Source organism: Chelon labrosus (genome assembly GCF_963514085.1).
Source record: "Chelon labrosus genome assembly, chromosome: 14".
NCBI lineage: Eukaryota > Metazoa > Chordata > Actinopteri > Mugiliformes > Mugilidae > Chelon > Chelon labrosus.
The window spans coordinates 28625124-28644545 of record NC_140347.1 but is presented as its reverse complement, the minus strand read 5'-3'; the positions used below and the strand labels follow the sequence as shown (position 1 = coordinate 28644545).

General features: G+C 40.6%; 2 protein-coding genes across 2 annotated transcripts; one reads left to right on the top strand and one right to left on the bottom strand.

Annotated features, from left to right (window-relative positions):
• Positions 1–1851: 1851 nt before the first annotated feature.
• Positions 1852–9172, bottom strand: LOC311498966 (uncharacterized protein). Its single transcript, XM_084559763.1, has 6 exons — positions 8774–9172; positions 8264–8290; positions 8104–8175; positions 2357–2435; positions 2223–2270; positions 1852–2083 (listed from the first exon to the last, which is right to left on the bottom strand). The coding sequence occupies exons 1-6, from the start codon at positions 9039–9041 to the stop codon at positions 1933–1935; spliced, it is 645 nt and encodes a 214-aa protein (XP_084415889.1). The 5' UTR covers positions 9042–9172; the 3' UTR covers positions 1852–1932.
• Positions 9173–13989: 4817 nt separating this feature from the next.
• On the top strand, positions 13990–18304 carry LOC311499168 (techylectin-5B). The gene is made up of 8 exons (XM_084560045.1): positions 13990–14403; positions 15017–15232; positions 16101–16220; positions 16310–16424; positions 16518–16655; positions 17125–17341; positions 17451–17646; positions 17721–18304. The coding sequence occupies exons 1-8, from the start codon at positions 14248–14250 to the stop codon at positions 17865–17867; spliced, it is 1305 nt and encodes a 434-aa protein (XP_084416171.1). The 5' UTR covers positions 13990–14247; the 3' UTR covers positions 17868–18304.
• The last annotated feature ends 1118 nt before the right edge of the window (positions 18305–19422 follow it).

Genomic DNA, 19422 nt, shown 5'->3' with positions numbered 1-19422 from the left:
CATTTAGGTCAACATTGGATCATTCAGAGATCCTCACTGAACTTCTGGAGAGAGTTTGCTGCACTGAAAGTAAAGGGGCTGAATAATTTTGCACGCCCAATTTTTCAGTTTTTTATTTGTTAAAAAAGTTTGAAATATCCAATAAATTTCGTTCCACTTCATGATTGTGTCCCACTTGTTGTTGATTCTTCACAAAAAATTACAGTTTTATATCTTTATGTTTGAAGCCTGAAATGTGGCAAAAGGTCGAAAAGTTCAAGGGGGCCGAATACTTTCGCAAGGCACTGTATTCTGTAGCATGTAATGGCAATTAATGCTGAACATAGGTATTGATACATTGTGACTTTGTAATACTATAATTATTTATGTTCTCAGACAACTTGGTGATCAGTGGTCTGTGGAGCCAGATGTGGTGGAGGACATCGAGGCATTTACATGTGTAATGTATGGGCAGGCCCGCGAAAAATCTGTGAACAACGTGCGCAGCATCATGCTGAAAAAAATGATTGGAGAGGATGAGACGCTTACCACCAGATCCAAGGTGGGTCTGTCCCGACTCCCACCCTGCAGAGACAACCTGGTCCCACACATCGACCGTGTCAACCACCGTCTGGCCATCTACAAGAGAGCAGCCACACCGAAATTCTTGTGTCCCAAGCCCCATGATCCTGGCCAAGGCTGGGAAAAGACTGAAGAGGGTACCCTGGAACCAGTGTGGTCTTGTGGACCTATCCTCCCCACTTCACTCACTGACTTGCTGGAGAAAACAGTCGAGGAGATGGATGGAGACGGTGAAGAAGACGAGGAGCAAGACATCGATTATGAAGACCTGCTGTATGATGAATAGACATCATTGCTCTTGACCTTTTGACCTTTGATTAAAATCACTTTTTTCTATTTCAGTTTATTCTAATGGGGATTTGTTATACCCTATGTATACACATATTTGACTATATGAGTGGTTTTCTGATTTGTTTCAATACATATAATACCAATATAACGGTTTGAATAGTAACTCCTTATTATGGGAGATGTTCATTTCGACCAACATGTGACAATATTTCAGGTGGGGATCATCAACATTTGTTTACTAGACATCTTGCAGACTGTAAAAATACAAACGTTAGAAAACATATACCAATAGGGTCCATAGGGGAGGAGTTCCAGTGATCCAATGAATGTCACCGTTTTTTTAAATTTTTTGGTGTTTATTTGAGTTTTTATGCACCATACATCATCTAATCATCATAATCCTCATATCTATCAATTTCTCATGCAAAGATGAAGAGAAAATGGGGTGGATTGTGTCTGTAGGATGTATTGTTCAGATTCTATGTAGATTTAAAGTTTTCATTTTTCACAGCCGAAAATCAGGCACGGACACAAAAGATGATACAAAAAATCACATATGGGACAATAATCTGCGTGGGGAACATCAAAATTCCTTTTCTAGACACCTTAAGGATTACAAAAAACTAGGTTAAAAAAATATACCTTTCGGGTGCAGGTGTCCCCCCCCCCCCTTCCTACCAGACTACTAGTGGTATCATCCTCACCCCTTCTGTAATAATTCCACTTCTCCCATTTCCTTTCAAACTGTTCCTCCCGCATTCTCAAAGTATGACATCCCATTCTTAATCCATAGGGTTTAATATGATGTCAGCCCACCTTTTGCACTTATATAAGCTTCAACTCTTCTGGGAAGGCTTTCCACAAGGTTTAGGAGTGTCTTTATGGGAATTGTTGACCATTCTTCCAGAACCGATTAGTGTATGGGTGGTGTTTTTACAGAGCGAGCCAGACTGACGAGGCACAAGTATAAATGGGGAAGGCTATGTGCATAGGTTACATGCGTCTATCTCCCGCAGAAGTATAAACTGCACTTTTTATGTACACATTTAAAAAAAAAATTAGGGCGCATATGTTCAAGCCCTAGCCCTGCAATAGACTGGAGACCCGTCCAGGGTCGCGACCCTCCACAGGACAAGCGGTTACAGAAGAGGAATGAATGAATGATGAAGCCCCATGGTCACGTGTAGCAAGAGGGTCACCATAATCCAATTCAGCATCATCCATATTTTCTCTGAGGATTTAAATGGGAATTTAAAAAGTATTATATTTACACTGATACAGTGTGTGTGTGTGCTCTATGTGTGGGTGTGCGTGCGTGCGCGTGCGTGCGTGCGTGCGTGCATGCGTATATTCAAAAAACGTTCGCTGACCTTTCAGTTTGGACCACCACATTGAGGGGTATATCCACATCGGGGTCCCTGAAATAAATTATACATGTATATTTATATGAATGACATCACATTAGCTAAAGATATACAGATGAAGAAAAATGTGTTGCAGTTACATTGGTTGCGGCTGGTTTTGCCCTCTGTTTTGTCTTTTTCTGTGACAATACACAGCCAGACATGCAGCGGCTATTAAACCTGTAGAATCACGAGATCAGTATTTAAGATGACTGCATCAATGACAACGAGCGAAACACATCTTAAAATGTACACTACCGGTCAAAAGTTTTAGAACACCCTCATTTTCCAGTTATTTATTGCAATTCAAGTCGTGCAAGTCCAATAAATAGCTTGAAATGGTACAAAACAGCCAGAGGTTAAAAAAAAAGGTTTGGTTACCCAAAACTGAAAAATAATATACATTTCAGAATTACATAAAAAGGCCTCTTTCAGGGAACACAAAGTGGGTTAACAATTTAAAGTTGTTCTGCAGCAATGAAGGTTGAATCAGCCTTGAAAGCTGGTGCTACTAATTCCTACAGGTGTTCCAACTTTTCTTGGTTACTTACAACCCCCTCTGTCTGCATAAAAGCAGAGTTGGAACACACTGTGGTACCAGACCCTCATGAGCATCAGGTGAACAGTATTGTACTGCAGAAAGTAGTGTGTTGCTACAAAAATGGCGAGAAAAAGGCAATTAACAATGGAAGAGAGACAGACCATCATAAGAATTAAAAATGTAGGTCTTTCCTACAGGGAAATTGCAAAGAAAGTCAAGGTGTAAGTGAGTACAGTTTTCTTCTCCATCAAAAGGCACTCAGAACCTGGGGGAAACTCTGACAGGAAGAGGACTGGCAGACCCAAAGACACAACTGAATCAGAGGACAAGTTTCTGAGAGTTGAGAGAAAGCCATTGCTAAGATGTCAGAATAAGACAAAGAGGCTCGCCTGGGCCACAAAACACCGCCATTGGACTACTGAAGACTGGAAGAAGGTATTATGGACTGATGAATCAACATTTCAAATCTTCGGCTCATCACGCAGGATCTTTGCTTTGAAAAATAGTCCAACATATTTGGAAAGTTTAAAAATTAGAAGTTTAAACAAACATCATGACGATCTAGCTTCCTTATTGACTAATTCAAGCTGTCATTTTGATGTTATTGGGTGTAGTGAAACCTGGCTCAATGACTTTTCATATACCGATTTATTTAACCTGGATGGATACAATCTACACATTAAGAACAGACCAAATAGAACAGGTGGAGGGGTCTGCCTCTATGTTAAGAGCAGTCTCCAAGTAAAAATCTGTGATCTCTATTTAGAGGATGACCACTGCGAGTCTTTATTCATTGAGATCTACTTTAATAACAAAACATTAATTGTCGGTGTACTCTATTGTCCACCAGACTCTCCTTTTGACACATTTTGCCGTAAACTGGAAGATCTATTACATAAACTGAACAAGCTAAAAAAAGATTGTATACTCCTTGGTGACTATAACATTGATATTTCCAAGGAAGATGGGGCGAAACATGACTTTATGAACACATTGCATTCCTCCTCTTTCTTCCCCACCATTAATAGATTTACTAGAGTTACACAGACATCAAAAACGATTATTGACAATATCATTACCAATATTCAAAATACTAAGCTGGAGACGGGACTCGTGCAGTCTGACATCACAGACCATTTTCCCATTGCAATATTTTTTGGCTCTGGTAAATTGTTATCTCCTTCACTCTCAAAAATGAAATCTAAAATCCTTAATGAGAGAACCTTACAGAATCTAATTGTTAATTTACAGGCCAAGTCGTGGGACCCTGTCTATGATAGTGCAACTCCTGATGCTGCATATAACAGTCTGATCAAGATAATCCAAGACTCCATTAAGGACACAATCCCTGAGAAGACTGTCAGATGCAGCACTACCCTCCAGAACCCCTGGATTACAAAGGGAATTTTAAAGTCTATTAAACACAAAAGTAGGCTTTACAAATCCTATATGAAAAATCCATCTAGCTTAAATAAAGAGAAATATACTTCTTATAAAAATAAACTAACACAAATCATAAAAAAGAGCAAAAGAAGACATTACACAGAACTTTTACAAGCTTCACAGGGAGACTGCAGGAAGTCATGGAATGTGTTAAATGAAGTCCTCAACAGGAGATATAAACCCACTGCTCTACCTGATCTTGGCAATGCCAAAACTGATCTTGCACAGAGCTTTAATAATCATTTTGCCTCAATAGGTGTAAATCTATCTAAGAAGATAAGTCAACCCCAGGGTGTCACCTTCAAGCAATTTCTTTCTGGTAGTTACATTCATTCATTCTTCATGAGACCAACGGATGGTCCTGAGCTCCTCAAAATCATCTCGGACTTGAGGAGCTCATACACCGCTGGTGTAGATGGAATATGTAGTAACATGATGAAAGCCATTGCTAACATCATTGTAGAGCCACTGGTTCATTGTATCAACCTTTCTTTACTTACTGGCACTGTACCTAAAATGACAAAAATTGCCAAGATAATTCCAATTTTTAAATCTGGTGACAGAAATGATATGAGCAATTACCGGCCCATATCAATCCTACCCACTTTATTAAAGTAATGGAGAAAGTAGTTTACAATAGACTCAGTGGCTATCTTGATACACTAGATATCCTTGTTCCCTCTCAATACGGTTTTAGGAAAAAGAGCACAACATGCATGGCAATACTTGACCTAATAGAACAAATTAATGACTGCACTGAAGAGGGAAAATGTGGTGTTGGTACTTTCTTGGACCTGTCAAAAGCCTTTGATACCATTGACTTTGATATTCTGTTGCATAAATTACATCACTATGGTATCAGAGGTCTAGCACTTGAATGGTTCCGAAGTTATCTATATGAGAGGGAACAGTATGTCCATGTCAATGATCATAAATCTACCTGCAAGCCCATACTCTTTGGGGTCCCCCAGGGCTCAATTCTGGGCCCACTCTTATTTATTCTATATATCAATGACTTTGTAAATTCCTCCAAAATATTTCATAAAATTATTTTTGCTGACGACACAAATTTGTTTACATCACACAGGAACCCACTTATCTTACAAGGTATTGTAAACTCAGAGTTAACCAAAGTGGACTCTTGGTTCAAATGTAACAAACTCTCACTAAATGTCAGCAAAACAAATGTAATTTTATTCAAATCAAACAAATTAAAAAAAAACTGATCACTTCCTGATTAAAATTAATGGACAGGAAATAAAAAGAGTGTATGCCACTAAGTTCCTGGGGGTCCACATTGACGACTCTCTCAACTTTAAATGTCATATTGACCATCTTGTAAACAAACTGTCTAAGTATGTTGGCTTGTTTTATAAGATCAGACATTTCCTTCCTCTATCTGCCCTTCTCACACTGTACAAAACTCTCTTTGAACCTCACCTTAACTATTGTAATGTGATATGGTGCAACACCTTCACCAGCCATCTTAAAAAACTTGCATCCTTGCAAAAGAAAGTCATACGGGCCCTGTCATGGTCACAGACAAATTCCCCCACCCATCCTTTATTTCACCGCTTTGAGTCACTAAGATTGGCTGAGCTAAATGAGTATCATAATGCCTGCCTTATGTTTCAAATTGTCAACAGGCTCAACCCTAGACTGAGTAGACTTATTCCCATCTCCAGCCCCCTGCACACATACCATACGAGATCTAATCCACTCATATCAGGTAAATGTCGCCGACATGTGCGCACCAGTATGAGTGTTGTCTGTAGGGGACCGCAGATTTGGAACAGGATTCATGACGGCCTCAAGGTGTTGCCCTCTATCTCCAACTTTAAAAGACAACTAAAAAATAATCTCCTACAAACCTATATCTAATATAAAACTGTTTCCTCATGGACTATTGGGATGTATGTGTATGATTGTATGTGTATGTAATGTTAAGTGTTATGTGTTTTAGTGCGCTCTACGTAGTGTTGTTTTTGGCGGCCTGTTTTAATTTTAGTTTTAGTCTAGTCTTTGTGTCAAGCTGTCATTTTAGTTTTTATTAGTTTTAGTCATGTTCATACTCTTTTTAGTCTAGTCAAGTTTCAGTCAACTAAAAGTCTGAGCATTTTAGTCTTATTTTAGTCAGAATTATCCATGACTATTTTCGTCTAGTTTTAGTCGACGAAAACTGATGACATTTTCGTCTGGTCTTAGTCAACGAAAACTGATGACATTTAGTCTAGTTTTAGTCAATGAAAATTGTATTTTAGTCTCTTTTTAGTAATGCAATTCTATTTAACCCAGTCAATACAGTATAAGTAGCCTACCTATAGACAAAACCAAAATTTTCTTTTAGCCAAACCTATTTCAAACAAGGTTCTTATTATATTATTGTTACCTTATAGACTCAAGAATACATCCATTCCAGACACGGAAGACGCTGATTTGAATTTACAACATATTTATTTTACTATTTATTTACTATTTGCCGCACTTCTCCCTATCTTTCACCACAAGACATTCGGTTTTATTTTCCACTTCGGTGTATTTAAAGTTTTTCCAAATGTCTTCTCTTCTTCTTCTACCAAAGACCCCCGGCTGGCCCGCCATCGTTCCCTTTCTCTGTCACGCTACTCAGTAGCCTACTCACAGTTCTCTCGCTACTCAGTACTCACGCAGAGTTGGAGACTCACTGGAGCAGCTGCATCTTCTAAATAATGCCGCGAGTGGAGCTTGAGGAAGTGACGTCGCCTGCGAGAGAAACGGGCTCTCTGGACACAGGAAACAGAAAAACTACAAAATAATAATAATAACGCGACTAAACAAGACAAAATGACGTTGTAACATTTCGTCTCGTCTCGTTTTGGTCAACGAAAATGGAGAGACATTTTAGCATAGTTTTTATTTTGTAAACCACATTTAGTCTCGTTTTTATTCGTCAACAATATTGCATTATACATTTAATTATAGTCATCGTCGCATGACCAGCATTTACGTTACGTCTCGTCTCGTTTTAGTCACGTGATAAAGGTTCGTTGACGACAATATTTAGTCATAGTTTTCGTTGACGAAAGCAACACTAGCTCTACGTGCATTTATTCATTACCATCTGGTTACAGGTGGTAATTGTGTGATACCATTGTTTGTACCACTACCTTTTTCATGAACCATGGGCCCCCACCCATAAGCTTTTCTAGCTTTCTTGGGGGACCCATTCACTCTACCCATCTGTCTTTTACTCCTGTTGGATTATTGTAATGTCTCAAGTGGTATGGTGAATAAACTCAAACTCAAACTCAAACTCAAAGGAGTGAAAGCCAAGCAACCTACAAGTGCCACACATTTATGGGAACTTCTACAACAGACTTGGGAAGAACTTTCTGAAGAATATTTGATTTCTATTGTAGAAAGAATGCCACGAGTGTGTTCAGCTGTTATATCTGCCAAAGGTGGCTACTTAGTCAATAGTTTAGAAAACATTTTGGTCTATAAATTGATTCCATGATTTCTTCTTCAACTCAAATTGCTTATTTGTTCTATGCTTTCATTTCAGAGTGCAATGAGACACTAAACTGAATAATTTTCAGTAAAAAACTGGAAAAAGTGTGGTGTTCTAAAACTTTTGACCGGTAGTGTAGATCTCACCTGAATGTGAGCATTTCAAAGAGCGTCAGTCAGAAAAGCAAGAAGTGAGAGGCTGGCGTAGTAGAAACAAGCTGGGTTCGCAGCAAAAAGTTTGCTTTTCGAAGCTAATAGAAGCTTTACAGACAATAGACAGATTTACCACTTGGTACTGTCATCAGGTGCTTATCCCGAAGACGGTAAGACACAGTGCATGCAAACTTTTAACAATTTAAGGTGATCAAAACTTACAGACAACGAGTAGGCCTACTACCCCGACAATAAGAGGTATATTCGTTTGGGTAGGTGGTGGTGACGTGGCAGCTAGAACAAAAAAGAAAATCTCCAGTCGATGGTCAATCAAAACAGTGGGCAGCAATGTGTAAGGTTCGTGTCTGCACAAAAAGCTTACCGGGAAAATTGCAAAGGTCCCTGTGGTCTAGTTGAGAGACAGGAGAAATATTGCAAAGTGGTATCAGCAGTTAGATAAAAGTTAGTTAGTTAACAGATGAATTCAATGAGAGAACATCAACAGTTTTTGAATCAAGAGAAGACCTGGATGTCAAAATTTACCATCGGTATCATCAGTATTCAGCTTACAGTGTGTTCCAAATAAAAAACCATCAGTGAGAATAAATCAGATTTTTCATTGCACTAATCTAATTTAGCACCAAATGTGTGTTATAAAATGTTACACTGTAAATACGCAGTGGGTTTAACAGAATAGGTTTGTAGTATTTGTTGAATTCAGTCAATAAACCCACTTACTAAAGCATTATCCAGGCTTGTGAATACATACATAGAGATAGTAACGTACATGTGCAATCTGTTATTCTCTCAGTCATGACAAGAAAAATGTAGGTTGAAGAATGGTGTGAATGAATGCATGACAATTAAGAGCTTTAAAAAAAGAAAAATATACCTGCACATTTCTCAGTTTGGATATAAACACCCTTCCCTTCAAATTCACAGTTGGCCTTTGTAGAGGTGGAAACGATGGCCCGTCCCCTAAGTTGACAGACTGTATTTAGTGCCGGAGGTCCTGTGCACTCTGCCATGGGCCTGCTGTCATCAAACACAGACTGATCTTGGCAAAAGACCCTCGACACATTGGCAGCACATCCCACATCCGTGCAGACAAACTGCTGCACTGGAGTGTATCCACCTGGAACAACATACAGTGCATCCATAAAATCCTCACATTAACGTTTTTTAAAGCATAAACAACAAAAGGCATCACTGACCTGTCACAAAGCACTTCACAGCAAATTGAAGAAGGAAGTTGAACAGCAGGACAATTTCGACAACTGTAGAGACAGAGATATGGTGATGTGGTGGATTCTAAGAGCAGTTTAAAGTTAGTAGGCTACATTGTCAGAAACCTACCCCTCATGTTGGAGACCAATGCTGTGGAGGTTGTCTAGTTGAAAGAACAAAGCCCTGCTGTCTTAATGTTGTTCTCTTGAACTTCCTGTTGGGAAATACAGCATGTTTAAGAAGAAAGTAAAGACCACCACCCTTCTATATGTAACAGGATGAAAGGTGGAGGAGGATATTTCTCCTCATTTGATCCCAGAACATCAAAAACAGCTTTCAAAGCTATTTAAATGTCACTTTGTGACAATCATCAGACTGGGGGAGATTGTTGCAACAGACAAGAACACGGTAATATTAACTAAACAACACTGAGGACTTAAGCTATTGAGACCTTATTTACCACCAGTATCAACATCAAGACCAGGACAAAGAACAACAGTATTTTTATTTGAACATATTTTTTGCATCTTCAGTATTTAGCAAGTTGTGATTCAACAAAATACAATGAGAGCATCCAAACCTCAGTTAAAAGATCCTCTCATACTGTTTGTCCTGGTTATATTGTAGCAGCAGCATCTAAAAATAGCTCTGCACACAAAATAGCTCTTCACACGCGCTGTGAATGCGTTAATACTGACCAAAAACTGAAAACTCGCTGGTTTGTTTGGAAGTAGGTATTGAAATGTGTGACAACAAAAGGAGAGTGGTCAAAGCGTGTCAGAGCTTTATTTCTTCGTTGCTAAGGAAATCACGTTTATAACCTTCAATGTAGGCATTTATGTGACAAGAAAACGTTCTTCTACCTCCGGTCAACCTCCTCCTGTCACCATGTACCTAATCTGCTTCTTTACCCATGGGTGCAGATCCCGGGGTGCAGATCCCCCTCAATTTCTGAAGAACATGAATTCCATCCCCCCCCCAAATCCTGACATCGGATCTGCACCCCTGCCTTTACCCGCGAGCCGCGGATTTCAAACTTTGGAAAAAAATGTTTGGAGTAAAATCTCCAGGTAGTACTCACTTCAGAAGGATCTACGATGGAGTAGTGAGAGATGTCGCGCCGTTAACTCTGTCCGTCCTTTACCCGTAGGCTATACCTTCATACAGGACACCTTCACACGTGTGCCGGTATTTTCTTCCGCGTTCGGGGTTTCTCCCCGCCCACGTAGTAGCCTAACATCGACCTCATCAAGTATCCTACTTTTATTACATTAACATAAACTAAGACATGAAAATGTACCTTATGAACTGGGAAGTGAAGATAATTTCTACAAAACTGCGGCAGCGACGAATTTCTCCACGGCGTTGTAGTCGAGCCGCTTCGTATTGGCGACTTCTCCACGTGCCTTTTGGCACGTGAATTTCAGACGGCATCTCCGTTAGTATGAGTAATCTGTGGCACAATTCACCCGCCATAAACAAGCAGCTGAACATATTAACCTAAAAAAGTGGCCAGTGAGTAACGCCTTAAAACGTTTTGCTGTAACACCATACACTACTCAGCAGATCTGCAGTAGGCTACTTGCTTTTTATCGTTTACTTCTAACATTTAACAAAATAGTGATGTTACGAGACGCGCCGAGGCTTCGAGGCGTGTGTCGAGGCGGAGTTTCCGCGAAGCGCGTATCGAGGCTTGCTTAGTAGAGGTGGGCGGATCGATCCAAATATCGATAATATCGATACCAACGTTGGTATTGAGATTGATCGATACCAATGTAATGATATCGATACTTAAGTTTCAGTTTCTCTCGTTTCATTAAAGAAGCGACCCGACTCTGTTTGTCTAGATGCCGCTGCTGTCACAGAGCAGATCAGGCTCGTTTTGCTCCTCCTCCCCCTCGCGTGTGTTTGTTCTACTGTCACGTGACTCCGCAGCGCCAGGTGACCGAACACCGCCCACCGCTACCAGCCAGGCTCGGCCAGCGGCGACGCATTACACACAACGAGAGAAAGAATAGGGCTGTTTGGTTATATTTTCGGGCCGAAAATGAAACGATAGCAAGTTGTGCTATTTGTAAAAACGTGGTAAGATACAGTGGTAACACAACAAACTTGTAAAAGCATAGAAATTTTTAAAATCCCCGCCCAGTAGGCCCATACAGATCGCTGATATGACGAAAAAAAGTGCACTAAAGGGGAGAAATGTTGTCTTATTTTTGTATTGTATTGTACTTCCTAAACACGTCCTTACATTATTTATAATATTTGTTGTGGCGTGATAATTTTCTACACTTTGTTTATTTAAGAAAAGAAAATCCAGAAAGAAGTTCAATGAAGGGAGAGATTAAGTTTTTATTGTAGTTTCTGAACATGCCTGAAAAATAATTTGTTTTTATTTGTCCTCAAGTGATCATTTTGTTTCTGAACAAAAACTTTTATTGTGATAAAGTATTTTCTATTTACTTAGAAACCAAATTCTGTACTGAACTTTAATTGATTAATAATCCAAAAGGCAAATCATGAAAACACTTAAAATGTCATGAGAATTAATTCAGATTTAGATTGATTCAGATTGATGGTGCATCCGCCTTAATTTTTTAAAAAGTATCGATATCGGTATCGGCGATACTGGCCCAGTATTTATTTGGTATCGGATCGATACCAAATCTAGCGGTATCGCACACCTCTATTGCTTAGTGATGGCTCTCTGACACCCGAGGCTCCGACACATGCGCCGTAGCTCATGAAGCAATTGTATTGAACCACTGTGCCAGAGAACGTCTAATATACGTAGACGGGCTCTGACTGTGCCGAGGCGTGGTTCGGTCATGTGACTAGTGACGTTTGAAGCACTTCAGTGACGTTCGAAGCAGTTCAAGTGCTTCGAATGCTTCAGCGGCAAACGAATCACCTGAGGGGTTCGGTTTGTCATGTGAATCACCTGGTGGGATCGAGTGTGTTCAGGGATATCCCGGATATCCTATCCCTATTTAGTGGTAATCATTTGAATGTTTCTTTGCTTAGTAGGTTGGTTTGTTGCTGTAGTTGGAGTTAGTTGCGTATTTTGTGGAGATAGATCTTAAGATTCAGAGAGAAATAGATAAATTAGTTACATAGTTAGACAACACTAGATTGATAGATAGACATAGTTACATAGATAGTTCTAAATAGCGTTATAGATAAGATAGAGAGAGAGAGATACAGATAAGATATAGACATATAGTCAGAAGTGCGTGTATAGTTAGAGTCAACCCCCCCCCCCCCCCCATCACTGATGACAATATTCAGGTGTCAGCTAGGAAGAGACATATTCAGTGCCCTCTTCCTAGTTCCACAAGCACGTTCACTTTCCTCTGCCTGCTTAAGGCCATGCCATTTGCCTAAAGTGACAGAAAAACAATATTACACAACCTGCCATATCATATGATACTACCATTTTGGGAAAAATGACACACACAGAATACATTCAAAAAATATTTTATCATACACATATGTGATGATAGTTTATGTAGAGAAATTATTTGGTCATACATTTTTTTGTAAATCATAGTCATTCCAAGAGCCATTACAGACACAAATATTCAATGCGTCACACATTATGTGGTTAAGAGCTGCAGCTGCCTGTGATTATACACCTGGCCTGTAGGTGGTTTCGTGTGCACATGAAGCTTCAAGAGATGAACCCTTTCTCGAACCAGTTGGCTCAAGTGGTTCGATGCCTCATGAATCTTCATCTCACCATCACTAATAATCAGTCTGTTGCAGTCCATAATGCATTATGTTCTCCAGCAATGCTCATACTCTACCTCTGTTTCACCGCAGTAGTCTTAGTGGTAATGGTATGTCTGTTAGATTGTCAATACATTTCTCATATGCAGTTAAAAAAAACTCCAATAAGTACAATTCAGTGCATATTCCCACAGTGTTTGATGCAATTAACAGAACACATGGATATTTCCACTAAATTAAAAACAACATTTTCAGCACATCATGTCTTGCTTTTACTCATAGTTTCATTATCTCCTCCCTGTTAGCTCCTCATTAGCTACTTGGCGCCGTTGTAGGCAGACGCCTGTTGCTGCAGCTCCTGAGTGCGTGCGTGTTTTGTGTTTTCTTCGTCACTTTCTTTGTGTTTTTATCTACTCCTCATCTGTGTGTGACAGATGACACTGGACTTTTTTTTTTTTTTTTCTTGCACATTTGCACATGCTTGTTTGGTTATTGGTTGTAAATTTTTAATCTTACCTAAATTCAGTACACCTCATTGCAATCTAATTTAACATTTTTAACACTTTTAATATTCACTTATTCACTTATCTTATAATTCTGTTAATATTGTGTATACTTTTTTTTCTTTTTTAGTTCTCTATTTTTATTGTTGATTTTTAGCTCTTGTTATATTTATGTATGGTTGAATGCCTGTACATTGCTGCTGCAACAGAGGAATTTCCCAGTTTGGGATTAATAAAGAAACTATCTATCTATCTATCTATCTATCTGTTTGTCTGCCTCCCTCCCATCCCTCAGTGAATCCTCTTAGCGGTGGATTATTGGACTAGGATGTCACTGAGAGGGAGAAAGAGTTAGGGAGAAAGAGGGAGAGACGGGAGACAAGCACGAGGCACACAGAGTGAGAGAAAGCAACACGGGAAGGGAGATACAGACGAGGAGAAGAAGAAAATGGAGATAACCCCTTGGCCCAATAGGAGCCATGAATGGGGTAGGAGATGGTGTGTAACTGGGGTGAGTCTAACACAGCTTTCACACCTGAGCAGAAAACTGTTTTGTTTCTCCTTTGACTCTCAAAAAAAAAAAAAAAGAAATTGTTGTGGTATCTGTTCATGCATTTATAGTATATAGAAAGATAGTAGAAAACATTAGCATGCAGAGAGTGTGCACACCAGTGTTTGCATTTACTGAATTGCCTGTGCACAAGCTACAGTAACGTGATGAAGTTAGGGGATCACCTTGATGTGCTAAAAGGTGTCATGGCGGCTTCATGAATGAGACGACGTTACGTCACAGGAATTTAATGCACTTGTTTTCTGAATTTCTGCTCCCTGCAGGGAGAGCCAGCAGAGCCTCACAAGGTGAAGCACATACTCTTAGGGGCAGGGACAGACTAACCTGGCAGCTGCTATGTCCCTCATGTCCTTCTCCAACCCTCCAGGCTGGAGCATGTGCTCTGCCCTGTATATCTTCATCGTGTTGCTCCCAGAGACCAAAGCGGACAACCTGGACTCCACCACTATACGCAACGGTGGGGGTTCCCAGTGCGGGGAGTACACGAACCAGGTGATTACTGTAAACACGTTGAACTCATGCCAAACTGAGCAAACCAGACATGTGTCACTTGAGAGCTATCACACATAAATAAATTAAAAGAACATTGTGAGCAGATACATGATTGGTCTAAACTGTGGAGCTAAGTGTCATTATTTGGCTGGACAATTACCCACAATTACACACAAAGATCTAATACACTGATCATTAGATCCACAGTATGTAAAAACCTTTCAGTGCAGCAGCTGACCAATTGAGGGATACTAATCATCAAATTTGATTAACTGAAGGCAGCAAAATGTTTAGTAAATTTACTTGTTTAAAAAGTTTGCTTGGAAAATTTGGAATTAATTAACAGTTTTTCAGTTTTAACGGCTTGTGACGCAGTGTAATTCATAAACAAAATGATGTCTATGAACAGTTTTCTGATGTATACCTGGTGTAAATATCAAGATCAGTTGTGGATTAAGAAGAACACATTTTCTGTTGTGTAGTTTCACGTTCTGAATTTATTTCTTTGTTGTAGAGAAATCTGGTGTAAACTAATCTGTCTAGCTCAACCTGACGTGCAGTTCCCGCTGCCTGACATGAACCTGAGGGGTTCCTCTTGTATCACACCCAACAGGTGATGGAGGATGGGATGTGTCGGCTGGTGGCCACGCTGCCTCAGCTGGACGAGCGGAGGTGTCCGGATATGTTCCGATGCACGGACGAGGTCTCCTACTGGCTGCACGAGAACGAGGACAGGAAGCAGCAGATAGTGACGCTGAAGGAGACCATCTCTGAGCTGCAGGAGGAGCTGAGGAACCACCGGCACCGCATCAAAGTCCTCGAGCTGCAGGTGAGACCTCAGTATCGACTTAGCAGGGCCGGGTCAACCATCAGCAGCAATCCTTTCAACTGCTTTGGGTGTTTGCGTTAGTCCACCAGGCTGTGACAATGACCAGGACATGTAACAGAACTCCTGTCTTCTTCCTTTCTTTTCTTCTTTCTTTTTTTTTGTTTTGTGAAAATGTGAATTTTCAAAAATGTCTCTTTGATAAATATTTACTTTACTCTTGTGTTTTCTCTAAGAGACATTTCAGATTAGAAATAAATAGTTCATCAAAGATCTAAAGAAAGACAACCCCAACAGGAAACATCACATTTGTTGTGCACAGTTCTGTATTGGATTTTGATGCTTGGTCATCAGGCTGGCTCCCCCCAACCCCCAGCATGTCCTTGACCTTAGTCACTAACAGGATTACCCTCCTACTCTTCCACGTGCTGTCTCATGCGTCTCAGGCTCCCAGCTTATACAAACAGAAACTCTCAGCTGGACCGGTCAGTGGTCACAGGTGGACGGCAGAAGTGTGCTGTGTGTGTTTGTGTGTGTTGCACATAAGCACAAGGCAGGGGAGAGGGCTCTGGGGTTTGTGGTAATGGGAGTTAGTGTTATCCTCAGTGTCAAGCCAGGAACAGACCACGTGCTGCAGTGGCTTCTGGCTTTAAGTTTTAGTAGAGGACTGGATGTTTTTGTTCTTGAGAGCATCGACAGATGTTGCACTGTCTGAGGCTTAACGTGGACAGATAAAGACTAATGATAACCGAGGTGTGTTCTAGGGGCTTAGCATTTTGACCTTAAAAAAAAATAGTTTTTAAAGAATTTCTCTCTCAATTATTGCATGTTTTTTTGTTTCTGTTTATATCTACATACTGTATGTTGTCAGAGTGAAGAAAAGATCCACTTGAATATGTCCTTGGAACAACGTTTTCATGAGCTGGAGGTGCACTATGCTGAAGCCACCACCCTGCTGCACCTACAGGGAACTCTGATCCTAGACCTGCAGGTACCCTGCCTTTCCTTATCCTTATTTTTACTCTTTCGTTCTATTACAGTAGTGTTTTTGATTGTTTGAACGTTGGTCTTCCTGTTTAGAACCAACTCCATAATATCACACTGTTGGTGGACAAAGTAAAAAGAAGCCCCGGCTGTCTGATCAATGTTGTCCGTCCCAATCCTCTCATGAGTGCTCAAGAGGCGCTGCACCCAGGTACGTGTGATGATCTCCCAGCACAGCAGAGGGTGCCAAACACCCGTTGTTGATTTTCTCCTTCTGAGTTCTGTCTGCCAATTCTTCCTACAGAGGTTCAGCATGTAAGAAACTGTCCAGTAGACTGTGCCTCTATCTACTACAATGGAGTGAGGAGATCAGGTCTCTACACGGTGGTGCCATCGCTGGCAGGCATGCCTGTGGAAGTGTACTGTGACATGGACACAGATGGTGAGTGGCGTACATGCACATACAGTACTGTGCAAGTGGAAGGGTGGCTTCAGACACAGTTCCTGGATAGCTTTAATTCAAGAGTTAAGTTAAACTAATATTTGGTGTGACCAACCTTGTGTGCAACTTTCCAAGGGACATGGTAGTTAGGTTGTTCCAAGCATCTTGGCTTATATGATTAAACAATTTTTATGCTGCATGCATTCTTCTTGTGTTAACTCATTAGACGTCCCTGCCACATGTTGATAAGAATCTGAATATCCCAAAGGGCCATAAACCTATGCTTAATAGTATGCTAGTATGTACAAGGTTGGAAGCTGTCTTAGCTGTGTCTGCATGTCAGCTGTTTCAGTCTCTGCGTTGGCAACACACTGGTGTTCTTGAGCAAGACACACTACTGTGTAGACGATGCGTCATCGTCGTCAGCTGAGGACACAACAGTCACAGCAACATCCTGTTTTTGCCTCAGGTGGTGGCTGGACTGTCATCCAGCGGCGAGTTGACGGCTCCGTGAGCTTTGACCGCACCTGGAGGGACTATCGGGATGGATTTGGTGACCTGCACTCAGAGTTCTGGCTGGGCAACGACCACATACATGAGCTGAGCACCCAGGGAGACTACGCCCTCCGCATCGACCTGGAGGACTGGAGCAACAAGCACAAGCATGCCATCTACCAGAGGTTCAGGTCGGCGGCATGCACGCAAGCAGATGACAACACTTTTGTGTATAGAAATGGTTATTGCCAAACTTAGCGGTGTCGCTTACATACCTTCTTACTGTTCCTCTGTTTGTAGTGTGGAGGATGAGGAGCATCAGTACCGTCTCCACGTGTCTGACTTCAGTGGCACAGTGCAGGATTCGTTCAGCTGGTACCATGACAAACAAGGCTTCAGTACCCCGGACAGTGGCAACATCTGTGCTGAGATTTCACATGCTGGTTGGTGGTACAACCAGTGCTTCTATGCCAACCTCAATGGAGTCTACTATAGGGTGAGGATGCACAGATCACCCCTCACATTACACTTTGTAAAGACATGAGTTTTTACTTCTTCTTCATCCTGCAGGGAGGCCATTACACCCCTAAAGGACGGGGGCCGCTGGGTCCTGATGGGATCGTTTGGTACTCCTGGAAAGACTCCGATTATTACTCGCTACGCAAAGTCAGCATGATGATCCGACCACGGAGCTTCAAAACCCGTTTGTCTCCCTAAACCACTGTCGCCGTGACAACAGTATGGACAGAGGAACTGGCATCCCTGTGGGGATAAGACGGTGTGGCAACATGAGCACTATGCTGCAGATGCCCACTGATCACTCTATTGTCTGAGGACAGCTTTTGAAGTGAGTGAAGCCACGGTGTAACACATGGAAATGGAAACTCTTCCACTGTTTTTAAATCTCGTGCAAATGAAAGTTATACTCACGTTCTGCTTCCAGACACACAGACTCTATGTAGAGTTCACAGATGTTTTTTCACCCAGTGATGGGAAGTGAATTTGTTTCGTATTTTGTACTTCTCTTTTGTACCATAGTTGGATTCTCTTTTAGAAACTCAGCCAAAGATATGTTTGAGCTGTCTGTCGTAGCTCACAGTTTCTACTGGAGAGCCAGTGGAGTCAGTTGCAGCTGGCAGGCAGATCATGTGAGACTGCCCTGCACGTGACGTGTGCTTATGGGATATTTATGATTATTATCAACTGTATAATTTTTAAAGTTCAACCAACTATGAATTTAATCCTTTGTGTATAATGTTATTGAAATTTTTTTAAAAAAAGGTTTATTACCATTACATAATCTAAGTCTGGCCATGAAAACACTTTATCATATTAGAAATAATGACCAACTCTTTAAGAGTATATGGCCAGACACATGAAGTGTACTATAATAAAGACTGTATAAGCTGGATGTTGCAATATACTCAGTGGCCAAAACATTAAGGTACACTAGTGAAAACAAATACATTTTTATATGTCCAGTCCTGCACTAAATCACAATTTATGACTGTTGAAATGTTTAGTTAAAACAGTGTAAGAAAGGTGGTGATTTGTGGTGCTGGTAAACTGCATTGAATTAAACACTTAAGTGTTTCCGTTATTAGACTAAAATGAGGTTGTCAAAATAATAGGAACGTCCATCGGAACAACACAATACTATTCAATGGTACAACAAACCACAGCCTCCAAAATTAAAACATAATTAATCAACAGCTCTCTCTAGCTCTCTACTTGGAGCCAAGATTCAGCAGTACTGTTATATCTGAATGCACTTGTATTCACTTGTCTACCTAATGGACTGGCAATTGATCGATATACAGAAATCACATACAGATTAACCTTCAACTTCTGCTAAAATATTCCTTTCAGAACTTTAAATATCCATTTATCGCTGGTATCTTGTGACTTTTAGCTATTTACATTCAAATTACTTCACACAGGGGTATCCAGAAACCTTTAGCACATTGGCAGGTTTGTGTCAATACAACAAGAATGTGTTGGACAGACGTCTGCATGGGCTAACAGGAACAATGTTACAGGCTTGTGATCTGTTCCACTCTAATAAAACTGGAAAATAAAAGTTTTATTGCAATTTTATTAAGAGTTTATTTCATACTGCAGAAGAATTTCCGAGTTCGAGCTTCAATAAACACACGAAGGCATGTGTACTTAAAAAAATATCTGACAAACATAAGAATGCCACGTCTGTCCGTTAGATAAGATCTGCTCATGGAGCTTCTGTGTGGCCTACACTTCCAGCTGCACCCGACCA

Excerpts from the sequence above, each read along its gene's own strand:
- LOC311498966 (XM_084559763.1), bottom strand. The coding sequence starts at position 9,041 with ATGGATGCACTGTATGTTGTTCCAGGTGGATACACTCCAGTGCAGCAG. Across the intron at positions 8,291-8,773 it reads CCAAACTGAGAAATGTGCAG|ACCACAGGGACCTTTGCAAT; the intron begins GTATATTTTTCT and ends TCTCTCAACTAG. Across the intron at positions 2,084-2,222 it reads GTGGTGGTCCAAACTGAAAG|AGAAAATATGGATGATGCTG; the intron begins GTCAGCGAACGT and ends TTAAATCCTCAG.
- LOC311499168 (XM_084560045.1), top strand. The coding sequence starts at position 14,248 with ATGTCCCTCATGTCCTTCTCCAACCCTCCAGGCTGGAGCATGTGCTCT. Across the intron at positions 15,233-16,100 it reads TCAAAGTCCTCGAGCTGCAG|AGTGAAGAAAAGATCCACTT; the intron begins GTGAGACCTCAG and ends GTATGTTGTCAG. Across the intron at positions 16,425-16,517 it reads TCAAGAGGCGCTGCACCCAG|AGGTTCAGCATGTAAGAAAC; the intron begins GTACGTGTGATG and ends TTCTTCCTACAG.